This window comes from Montipora capricornis, chromosome 14 (genome assembly GCF_036669925.1).
Source record: "Montipora capricornis isolate CH-2021 chromosome 14, ASM3666992v2, whole genome shotgun sequence".
Classification (NCBI taxonomy): domain Eukaryota; kingdom Metazoa; phylum Cnidaria; class Anthozoa; order Scleractinia; family Acroporidae; genus Montipora; species Montipora capricornis.
The window spans coordinates 3060301-3073048 of NC_090896.1; the positions used below are offsets into that span (position 1 = coordinate 3060301).

General features: G+C 40.4%; 1 protein-coding gene and 1 pseudogene across 1 annotated transcript in view; both read left to right on the top strand.

Moving 5' to 3' along the window:
• Window positions 1–159: 159 nt before the first annotated feature.
• Window positions 160–12748, top strand: part of LOC138032494 (ATP-binding cassette sub-family C member 4-like) — a 21031-nt gene continuing 8442 nt past the window's right edge. Inside the window, exons 1-5 of the mRNA XM_068880195.1 lie at window positions 160–1314; window positions 3292–3842; window positions 9818–10197; window positions 10697–12033; window positions 12630–12748. The exon at window positions 12630–12748 is cut by the window's right edge and continues 452 nt beyond it. Coding sequence (XP_068736296.1) covers window positions 3294–3842; window positions 9818–10197; window positions 10697–12033; window positions 12630–12748 — 2385 coding nt within the window. The 5' untranslated portion in view covers window positions 160–1314; window positions 3292–3293. The remainder of the gene's footprint in view (window positions 1315–3291; window positions 3843–9817; window positions 10198–10696; window positions 12034–12629) is intronic.
• Window positions 3906–6121, top strand: LOC138033257 (craniofacial development protein 2-like; annotated as a pseudogene).

The following is a 12748-nucleotide window of genomic DNA, read 5'->3' on the forward strand; positions in this document are numbered from 1 at the left end:
CTCTCTTCACTTTAATTCACTTGACTCCACAAATGCATGCCTATTTTTTGTAGAGAAGAACACCCATTACTATTTACTTCATGACAACAACAAATTCAAGGTTTGCACTCGCATTGTCATTTTACATCATTGGCGAATCGTGTAGATCAGTTCATAATTCTCTCATTTTCAACAAATTCCATTTGACGTGCACTGAACAGCTTAAAATTTCAACTCACTGAACCGCTCAGAGGAGCTTTTAGATGCCAGGGAAGAGTTATCATCTCACATTTGAATTTATTTTTTCGACATTTTACGAGTGACGATAACTGGGAATTTTGACGAAACGAATCCTGGCGTTCATATTTTTGTGGAGGACCGGTGCACGAGTAAAAATGTAGTTGGATTTAAGTTAAACTTGGTCCCACAATTAAGGCGAGGGACATGAAGCGGAAAGCGAGACAGATCGTAGACTTTGTCGGATCAGTAGATCATTTCGCCAGCGGGTCGATTCGGCCTTCACACAAAAAGTCTACATTGTAGACGAAACGACAGATTACCAGGGGCACCCAACGAATCTGTTCCTCACATTATCTGTTCCCCAGAGGAATCTTGCTGGCTGGCAAAAATACAGGTGTTTCGATTAGCTGGCTGGGAAATTTTGTTATTGATAGAGGTTTTGCCTGGGAATTACTGACTTTTTCTAGCATTTCAACCCGAGCTGGCAGTACAAATTCTGAAGACCGAGGACGACTAAAAAAAAAAAAAAAAAAAAAAAAAAAGAACTCCTTCCCTCTCCCAGAGAGTAGTCACAAACATACGACGGCTGGTCAGAGTGATTGCGCTTGCGGAAAAAGCATGTTTTGTCCCAGTTTTGTCGCTTTTGTTCGGTCGTTTTGGATCGAGGGATTTGAAAGCGCGCGGAATTCCTGGCTGAGAAATAAATTTGATCAGCTGGCTGGGAAACCAACCAATTTTATCTAGCTGGCTGGGAAATTTCTTGTGTGTCTTGCTGGGAAAAAGGAACAGATAATGTTTTCCCAGCAACACTGAAAAACACCTGAAAATGCCTTAATAACATTTATTTTCATTAACTGGGGTATAATAATACAATTTACAACAAATTGGTCGTTGGGTGCCCCTGGATTACCGGGGAAAATTTGCTTGTACAAAAGGCAAAAAGCGTATCGTGTCTCGTTCCAGTACATGCAAATACCCCGGTCTTTTATGAGTGGTTTGCCTCTTGACTGAATAGTCAATTAATCTCAACATTCAAATGGAACTCTTCGTTTGCATGAGGGAGCCAAAATATCGTCGACTTGGATAACGACAACGGTAAGTACATCGCACATTTTCCTGGCTTGACATGCATGATCCAATTCACAGACTTTTCAGCTTTCTGTGTCAAGATAAACTACTATCCATTATAGTTTTTCCCAATATCTATTCGAGAGTTTCCAGACAGAGAAGGAAGACCGTCTAGTTGATTTTGATTTTCCCCCCATTTCAAGTCGTGTCGTAACATAGGTGTTATCTACGATGAAACTCTTTTGTTCGGCAAACACATCAGTAGCTATCAGTTCTATAAGTAAAACATCTTTCTGGCATCTCAGGAGTATATGGGGTATTCGTCGTTATCTTGATAATGATTCTCTGTTGACTTTAGTTCATGCCTTTATAACCAGCAAATTGGACTACTGCAACTCTTTGCTCACTGGCCCGTCCCGAATCGAAGTACTTAGTCGAACGTCTCCAGAGTGTACAAAATGCTGCTGCACGCTTAGTATTTGGTTCGAAGAAGTACGAGCATATTTCGCAAGTTCTACATCAGTTACATTGGCTACTAGTTGAAAAAAGAATCACTTTTAAAATTCTTATAATGGTCTACAAGTGTCTCCATAACAACGCTCCGACAGATATACCTGATCTTATCTTAAGATATAAGCCTACTAGAGCACTAAGATCGGGCCCTAAGAAAACCTTCTAATTATTCCTCGCTTCCGGACAAAAGGATATGGAGATAGGGCATTTTCTGTTCGTGGCCCTTCCTTATGGAACAGCTCGCCAGACGATCTCAAAAATCAGAAGACGCTAGAACACTTGAAAAGAAAACTTAAGACATATTTATTTCATCACGCTTTCATTTAATTATTATCAATTACAATTTTAAATTCTATTTAAGCGCAATCGAACTCTGGGAATTTGGCGCTATATAAGTGTATATATATTATATAGGATTGAAGATAGCCGCCGTTGTGAACATTACTAAGGATTAACGAGAGGAAAGCCTGTACCACACTTGAAAACAACACCACGGCAATACCGGTGCAGTGCTGTACCAACTGACCCATTAAGCCATCTGGCCCCAATCGTTCAAACGATGGATATCGCTATCCGCCGGATAAATCACTATCCAGTGGATATAGTCACAGCGAAATCAATTGCTTCATGCACCGGATAGTTTTTTTATCCGACGGATAGCACGATCCATTGTTTGAACAACTGGAGCCTGGTGTTGGTTGCTCATTAAGGTGGATAAAACTCTATTCATGCATCGGATAAATCACCATCCGGCGCATAAACAATAGCAAAACCATATTAAGTTATCCCAGAAACCCATAAGGGTTGAAACGTGTAGCGCGCGTTCACAGCTTCCGAATATTCAGTGCGAACTGATTGGTTGAATGTTTCAGTGCTAAGTACCATATTTGGAAACCCCTTGCTCTTGTTGTTCCAAACATGGTACTTAGCAAATTGAATATTCAGAAGCTTGTTTCCAAGCACACAAGGGGCCGTTACACGTTTCAACCCTTATAGGTTTCTGGTTATCCAGTGGATAGCACTGTCCACCCTTCGAAAGAGATGATCATTCTGTGAGTTCAAAATAAATCAGTGGAGGATGAAGATAAGAAGGGAATGCCTAGGAGAGACGGTGGCGCATGCCTTGGTTTTCCATTTATAGTCTCTTCAATTTTGGGTCCTCGACCAAAAGCCATCACGGCATTCTCTTTTTTGTTTCGGCCTAATTTCTTTGTCAGTGATCAGTCAGGTCGAACATCAACTACGCTAACCTTTTGAAGCATGAGACCTAAACTGAATGCTCTGCCTAGTTGGAAAACTCTCGGTTCTCCCTCCGGTAACAATAACTGGTCTATTACATTTAACAAAAGTGGTGTAAAGACCAGAATAACCCGGAGAATGCTCAGCGACCTTTTAGAGGGGGACAAAATTCTTATGTTGTGCAAATATATTGCGGTTGAAATTACCAATCATCAAATTTAATCCACTGTCAATCTTTATTGTTCGTCACAGATATGTCAGTGAAAGGAAGATACAACAAACTTCTGAACGAACCGGGAACGGACTCAACGTCACACCGAGAAAATAAAAGTATTTTTTCTCTCTTGTCATTTCATTGGATCACTGAAACTTTCAAGAAAGGAAATTCTCGCCCTTTGGAACAATCAGACCTCCTACCAATAGAAGAACAAAACAAAACAAAAGTCCTTACTGAAAAACTTCAAGATCTTTGGCATGAGGAAAGAAGGGCTAGCCAAAGATGTGGAAAAATACCTCGATTGTGGAGATGTATGTTAAAGATGTTAACCGCTAAAGAAGTTTTCATAGTGTTGCTTTTGTGCGTGGTAGAAAAAATATGTCACACTCTTTGCCCAGTACTTCTTGGTGCCATTCTTTCGACTTTGATTTCATATAGCGAAGACAAAACTATGATGTACGTTTGTGCGGTGCTTTTAGGAGTGGTCTCCATTGGCCAAGGAATGTCTTCGCATTATAGAGCTTGGATGAATGAAACACAAGGCGCCAAGCTTTGTAGCGCTCTCAAAGGAATTATATATTCAAAGGTGGGAATATTTTACATGTTACTGTGAACTCTTCTAAACAAAACAGTGCTTAATCTGTTAAAAATGCTGCTTCTGGCAACCCTTGGTAAACAAATGATTTTTGATACTTATAGGCACATATTCTCGTAGATGGATTTAAAAGTCCAGGGGTCTTTCGACACGTTAAGGCTGTCTACAAAAACCAAAAAAACTCCCCTAAGCTATATGGTGGCAACATTTTTCAAGGCGCCATTTGATTCTCTTGTTTTTGAGAATTTAAATCTACTTTCTCGTTATGGATAACGTTCACCCAGTACACGTTCAAACATTGTTATAAAACATTTGTTGGATCAACAATGTTAGAACGTGTAGTATGCATGTTCGATGACGTTTTTTCAACCTTTTTTGTTGAAAGAATGTTTTGATTTCGATCAAAACAGTTTGTCCAACATACAACAAATGTTGAAACGTGTAGCCGCCCTTTCAACAATGTTGTATTGCAAAGACCAATCACAGTTAAGGGCCCACTCTCCAAAACACAAACAAAACATACGCCATCATAAGGTGACGTGACATAAAGTGACGTGTTTCCAACAATGTTATATGCGTATCCAACATTGTTAGAAGCGTTCTTATAACAATGTTTGGACGTGTTTTTCTAACAATGTTACAACGTGTAATCGGGGCTTTAGACTTCCGTCGCTATTATAATTATAATTTTTATTTATTTATTTTCCTCCAATCGATAATTCTGTTTAGGTGGCCGAACACAGTTTTCACGCGCGCTCTTGCTAACGCATTTTAGTATCACCCAACTAGTGGACTAATGCAAATGTTGCATTTTGATTGGCTACGCTACTAGAGGACTATTAGTAATAGTCATCGAGTAGCGAAAAGCGTGACGCTTTCGTTCGTTTTATTTCCAAATAAATATATTTTCAACTTGCATTTGCTAACTTTATTACTGCCTTTGCTGTCCGACTAGTTGGGTGATACTAAAACAATTATACCCTTCGCCCTCAAGGGCCACGGGTCAATAGCCCATTCGGCTTCGCCTCATGGGCTATTGACCCGTAGCCCTTGCGCGCTACGGGTCTAATTGTTAAACAGCGCGCACACAAGGATTGCAAAAAAGTAAGCATGGTTTCAATACAACAATCATTTTATTTGCTCAATGCTTCCGCTGTGTGTACTATTTTTCCTCGCAATTGAACAAAGTGTTTTGATGGTTTTAGTCTTATGAAAAATGTATGTTAGAAAAGGAAACGATGCAAAGAACTCAACAATTCGCAGATGATTTTTTCAAATTGAAAAAAACCCAGTTAAATGCAGCGCATGCGTAGTAAGTTAAAAAATTGCGATTGAATGCGGAATAGCTTTCTCGGAAATACGCCTATTTCTCGAGAACCACTCGTTAGAATTTAATGAAATTTGGCACTGACGAAAATACTTTAGGAAATAAGTAACTGGAGTATTAAAAAAAAATTTGAACTTTAACGGAGGACATTCATATTCCAGTGAACCTTCAACAAGGGATAGTTAAAGATCTCTCTCTCAAATTATTATAAAAATAGTGTTAACTTGTGAGCACCGTTACAAGCTTGTTGCATGCAAGCTATAAAGAAAATCTAACGACCAGATTTTCTGCAAATAAACAAAACCGATTTTAAAGGCCTGTTTACTTTTATTCGTGTTGCCATGGTAACGGCATATTCGTCAGCTTAAAAACTGTGTTAAGCCACTTTAATGTGCTAGATATTTGCAGAATTTAACATAGGCACGGTTACTGGCTGTGGCTGCATTGATGACAATGGGGAAAGGCTGGTCGCTTTTTGTTTGAATAATAATTGCGTAATAGGGGAAACAATCTTCCCACACAAGAATATTCGCAAACTTACCTGGAAATCCCCCGATGATCGTACAATCAACGAGATCTACCATGTAATAATGAACAAGAAATGGAAGAGATCTCTACTGGATGTAAAAGTATATCGGGGAGCAGATGTATTTAGTGATCGCTACATGTTATTCGCAAAAATCAAACTAGAGCTTATGGCTGTAGCCTCCAATAAACAACGCAGGAAAGTGTGTGATATCAATCGGCTGAAATCGCAAGAGGTCAGAAGAAACTTCAGTATTGAACTTAAGAACAGGTTTGCTGCACTTGCCACCCTTGAGGATGAAACAGATCAGGATTCTGTGGAATGTTCATGGAAACGAATAAAGGAGTCATATGCTGATGTTGCAAAGAAAGCTGTTGGCTTTAAGAAAAAGAAGACCAAGAAATGGTTATCAGCTGAAACATGGCAGATTGAACGGACGCAGGAGGAGTACAAGAATAAAGATAGAGAAGTGGAAAGGAGTGCAAGAAAGGACAAGAGGAAGTTCATCGAGAATCTGGCTAGCGAGGCAACACTAACCACAGTATGCCAGTAAAAGACAAGCAGAGTAAGGTGATAACAACAGAAAGGAAGTAAGCTTCGAGGTGGGTGCAGCACTTTGCAGAAGTCCTTCCTTAATCGGCCAGATACAGAGAAACCAGCAAATTCAACCTCTTCTGCATCATATCTTGATATAAGCACCAGCCCCCCAGGCATAGCAGAGGTTCGCTCGGAAATCGAAGCCATGAAAAATGGAAAAGCTCCTGGAATTGATTCACTTCAAGCTGAACTGCTGAAGGCGGATGTAGTTACATCATCCAGGTTATTGACAGACCTCTTCGGCAAGATCTGGGAACAAGAATTTGTCTCTAAAGACTGGAGTAAAGGTTTTACATTCAAGCTCCCAAAGAAAGGTGATCTCGGCAACTGTGATAATTGGAGGGGAATTACCCCACTTTCTGTGCCAAGCAAGATATTCTGCAGGATACTACTTAAGCGCATTCAAAAGGCTATTGATACAGCCCTCTTGATACAGCACTCAGAGAAGAACAAGTAGGGTTCAGAAGAGGAAGATGTTGTATGGACCAGACTTTTGCAACATGCTGGAACACTCTCTCGAATGGAATACATCTCTTTGCATTAACTTTATTGATTTTCAGAAAGCATTCGATAGTATACACCGAGAAAGTTATGAAAGATCCTCCAAGCTTATAGAATACCACCTATATTATATAAGATTATCCACCTTATTAAGATGTTCTACAATAACTTTGAATGCAGTATCATCCTCGGAAATTCCATTACAGAAGTAACATCCGGAGTGCGTCAGGGCTGCGTACTCTCGCCTATCCTCTTCCTTGTTACAATCGACTGGGTGATGCGCCAAACAACTTCCGAACGCCCCCGTGGAATACAGTGGACTCTCTTCTCTCACCTTGAAGACCTTGATTTTGCTGGCGCTATTGCCGTCCTTTCTTCAACACCTGCCCATCTTCAGGAAAAATCTGACGATTTTAATATGAATGCCAAGATGATGGGACTGACTATCAGCAAAAAGACTGAACAGAGATCCAAAAATCATGTGTCTCAACTCTGGTGCAGCAAGGTCAGTCAACATATATCGATGGAGAACCGATAGAACATATAGAACTTAAAGAACATATAGAAACATATAGAACATATAGTTCACTTATCTCGGGAGTGTGATCAGTACGGATAGCAGTGTCCAGAAGGACATAAAGGCCAGGCTTAACAAAGCCAGGTGTGCATTTAGTAGACTCAAAAACATCTGGAAGTCTAAACAGTATAGCTTTAAGACTTAAGTGCGCATCTACAACAGTAACGTCAAGTCTCTGTTACTGTATGGCTCTGAATGTTGGAGGATTGTGAAAAGGGACATAAACAAAGTCAGTGCTTTTCACAATTATAGCTGTCTGCGAAAGATCTGCAACATCTTCTGGCCCAACAAAATTTCCAACAACGACCTTTACAAGAAGACTGGATGCACCAGTATCGACCTCGAAATTAACATACGCCGGCTCTGATGGTTGGGACATGTACTACGAATGCCGCCAGAGTGGATACCCAAGGTTGCCCTTAGGTGGACGCCCGCAGGCAGAAGGAAAAGGGGGTGGCCCAAAACCACTTGGAAGAAGACAGCTGAGATTGAACTAAGTAAGATGGGTCTGACATTTGGAGAGGCTCAGGCAATTGCGAAGGACAAGAATCGTTGGAGGAGGGTCATTGTTGCAGCCCTATACCCCAATTGGGGCTATAAGGATCTATAATGATGACGGGCGTTATGATGATTGGCGGTCTCACCATCGTGCCCCTGAGAGGCTTTAAGGGACGATAGCACGACCATGAAGTCCAGTACGATAAAGGAAACAAATGTTTCTTGCTGACACGCTTTCCATGCAGAGCATATCTCCCTTCATGTACACAAAGATGAAATTCATTTGAAACCATCAACATGATCAAATACTTACCAATTTGTGAAGAGACACTTTTGCAGATCCGGCGTGAGACGGAGAAGGATGAGTCACTTCAGGTTCTGAAAACTGTTATCATCCAGGGCTGGCCTGACCACAAGAATGCCTGCCGTCACGGAACCCCATCAACCACGTCCAACCACGGCTCCCGTGATGGCAGGAGCGCCTACTTCTCCTGTGAAGCCACCAGAGCTGAGAAGATCCCAGCGTGTCCGCCAAGTCCCGAAATAACTGCAAGACTGTCTTATTATGCATGACAGAGTTGTCTCAGGATTTCTCTGCAAACTCTACTAACCACTTAAGCGAAAATTTGTAAGAGCTCCTGGGACCCATATTGTAATATTTATCCGTATGGTAACACTTTTTAGGGGCCGTTTGCATAAGGAAGGTCTTTCATTTGCCTATTTCGTTTTCTGCAAAAGGGAGTGGGTTATAACATGTGTTAGAAATTTGCACGATTTAACATAGGCACGGGCTCTATGATGATTAGCGGTCTCGGCTGCTAATTAATAGCTGTGGTTACACACACCTTGGGTTTGGGGCCTTCCAGAGGGTAAATGGCTTGGTTTTGGTTCAGCTCAGGTTTCATGTTACCCTTGGGGATGCGGTTACACAGTAAAAGACTCCCCTCAAGGTAAAATATAATTAGATATTAGTTCACTGACCTTGAAAATTAGTTCTGCTTCATGATTCGCCAAGACACCTCAAGGAGGAGATAAACTGTGCTATTCAGTTACGTGAAGTTCTTATATTCTTTTTGATTTATCCATGGAAATAACCCGAGGGCAGTTTCGGTCTAGGGAAAGCGGTTACACACAAAAACGTCACCCATGGATGAAAGGGGTAATGTAACCACATCTAATATTCGTATTTTAGAGTTTAGATGGTCAGTTTAAAAATTTACTTTGTTCTTTCAGATCTCTCAGTGTTTCGTCCGTGAAAGGTTCTTCGATTTTAGCTCTCACTGGCTCCCGTCCTACTCTTGTTTTTTTTTATTTGCAAATACAATAAATATAAGTGCTGAACAGATACAGAGATTGAGGTACAAGGAATAATTAAGTTCATCTTGTTAAATTACATGTACATGGAAAGTGAGCTGCTTTGCTTAATAAACTAATCATTATTATGCAGGTTCTAAATAATTATATAATCATTATCATAAAAGAGAAGGAAAGAAAACCAAAAATTAAGAAAAGAAATTGATTGGAAATAATTATTGAAAATTCGAAATGGAACAAGCTGTCGTGTTGTGATCTTAGATCGCACCATGTTTGGTTATCAGCCATGGTCGGTGGAATTCTAACAAATTAAAGAAGGAGCGCTGCAAAACATTTCCTTTGAGATGTTTCTTTTTTCGTTGTTTTATACTCAACCCCTGTCGGTGAAACTATGTGGTCCTTTCAAAACAATTTGTTCAAGCCTGGCCTAGCCGATGCTTTTCTCCACCAATTCTTTATGGGTACTAATGGTCGATTATTTATTCCTTTATCATGGGGTTGCCAGAGCAGCAAGTTTACGCAATATGCTCTTTTATCTAGACAACTCGCGCGCATGACTTCCCAATCACGTCCAATTAGTGATTAAAAGCCCATTCACCATTGTCTATTATTCTTTTGCGTCGCAGATTACTCTTGTGGGACAGAGAACACTACAAGAGTTTCAGAGAGGTCACGTCATCGACTTGTTGTCCAATGACATTCAGCGAATGGAATTGGCTCCTCGCTGGTTTTTTGAAATGATTTCGTTGATTTTTCTTGTCCCAGTTGTCATTTACTTGTTTTTCAATCTTTTTCACTGGAAGGCTCTGATTGGAATACTACTTTTACTCGGCTTAGTTCCATACTTTCTAGTGGTTTCTTTTCTGGTTGGAAAACTGCGATGGCAAACAGCTCAAATGTCCGATAAACGTATCGCGTTAACGAACGAGCTGGTCTCTGGGATACGAGCTGTGAAGATTCAAGGTTGGGAACAGAACTATGAAGAAAGACTGAAAGAAATAAGAAGGTAAGGCACATACTCGTAATTTAAAAAGAAAAATAAACTGACTAACTTTCTTGAATGTCTCTCTAAGTAACTGACTTACACGCTCCTTGACTGGCTGACAAGAAAATGGGTCGTTGATAAAACGCGCAAGCTGTCTTGCACGGACTGTAAGAGAATACGCTGGTCAGAAATATGTCCCTCATCCCTCAGATTTTATAACGGTGACATACGTGGAATCCTCGATCTATAAAATGATTAAGCCATTGCATAATATAGCGAGGTGGCAATTTAAATTTCGGGATTTCGCTAGCCAGAAATCCCTTTTCCGATCAAATTTGTAGTGAGTACGTTTGCTTCTCCGGCGTGTGGGCAAACCGGGGATCTTTTATGAAAACGTGAATGTACCCAAAGGTCTTTGTGAAAAATTCAAGTGGAACTGGACATCCATAGGACATTATATTATGGACACAAAGTATATACGAGTTGCTGAGACCTTATCAAATGTGTGTTTCAATTGCAGGCAAGAGATAGCCAAGATTCGTCAGAAGAGTCTGCTGGTGTCATCTGTTGAGGCAATAATTACTTGCTCAGGTTCAATTGCTGTTTTTCTTTCCACGTTGTTTCTAGTGTTGGGGAATTTGGAATTGACTCCAGTAAGCGCCTTCGTGATGCTTTCTTTTATGAATCTTTTGAAATTACATATGACTGATAGCTTGGGAAAAGGGTTGCCAGTTGTGTTTGAAGCAGTTGTGTCACTCAGCAGAATAGAGGAGTTCTTACACTTGGAAACTTTACCATCGTCTTCCATCAACTTTCACTGTTTAAAGAATTTAGGCGAAGATTATGATGAGTCTGAAAGCACTAAAAACCATACAAGTTATTCGTGCGAGAGAACGAACACATATTTTTTCAAGGGAAATAAAGAAAGAAGTCAAACAAACTACACAAATAAGATCCAGGAACTAAATCTGTCCTCTCAAAACAAAGGAAATTCGCTGATTGTGTCAAATTTAAGTTACAAAATGAATGGAGACAACAAGTATATTCTTGACGATGTCAGTTTCGTGACACCTACAAAGAGTCTCACCGTCATCTGTGGTCAGGTTGGGAGTGGAAAGTCCACATTACTCTCTGCGATTGCGGGAGAAGTCAACTTATCTGGTGGAATTGTAAGGTATCCGAAACCTCTAGCCTATGTCCCTCAAGAACCTTGGGTGTTTTCTGGAACGATCAAGGAAAACATTCTGTTTAGTGAGACTTATTACCCAGATTGGTATGCCACGGTTGTCGAAGCTTGTTCTTTGAAGGACGACATCGAACTATTTCCGGAAAAAGATGAGACGATTGTGGGTCAGAGAGGAGCCGTTCTGAGTGGTGGACAAAAGGCTCGTGTCAGTTTGGCTAGAGCTGTTTATTCGTGTGCTAATGTTTACATTCTTGATGATCCACTCAGCGCTGTAGACCAGAAAGTTGGTGACCAAATATTTGAGAAATGCATTTGTGGTCTATTAAGTGAAAAGATTCGAGTTTTAGTCTCTCACCATTCCAGACACTTAAAAGAAGCTGACCAAATTGTTATTTTGGACAATGGTGGTGTTCAGGAAAAGAAAGCACCACAGCAAAGAAAAAGAAGCAAGGTAGATGGCGTCCTTATGAATGTTTCCATCGATAAATATCTGGTCGACAGGAATCCACCTGTCAGCCAGTCTTCTGCTAACGAACCAAAAGGGCTGGAAATCCCCGACGAACATCGAGCGATTGGAAACGTGTCATTTAGGCTTTACTGGGAATATTTTACGAGCGGAACACATCCAGCTTCTGTTGTTGCCTTGATTGTTTTCTTCATTTTCACACAGCGTAAGTCAAGTGATTTTCGTGTGATTGTGTGGCAATTAATTCAAAGTCGTATTTTTCTAATTTTAAAATGAGCGCCGTTCTCTTTGATGAAAAGAGCTTTTGCAGAAGCGACGATGTCGAGATGTCGAGAATGCTATGAAAAGATAGCTCTTTCATGCTTCACTTATTTTATGCATCTTGCTTTGTCTCATTCATTACGTTTTGCGCCTTCATTAACTTGTATTCTCTAAAAATTCAAATGCCTGCCACCCTTCCGTTCTTGATACCAGTCACATCCAGCGTTTGATTAACTCTGTCGTTATCTGTTTCGACTTTCGCCAGTTGTGACTGCAAACACTATAGACGATCTTACAAAGCGTAATCGTTGATTAACAGTTAAAGCTCAGATCAGTTTCGCATTTTTATGAAAGTCCCGGTGAGACTGTCCCTCTTACAACGAAAACAAGGTGGCATTTTCGAGAAGTACTCACAATTATAGAGAGAAGTTTGCTTTTGTTACCCGGTTTCCTTTTCAAATGCTCATTATTTATGTCTCATTTTCCTACGTACACGATAAATAAAATCATTTAAAGACAGTTTTTCCATTGGGTTTATAGCTGCTGTTATCTTTCCGGATGCTTGGCTTTCGTATTTGTCAAAGAGAAGTTTGGAAGAGCAGCAGAAGGTGGACAACCTGGTCATTTACACCAGTGCGATAGCAGCATCCTTTGTTCTG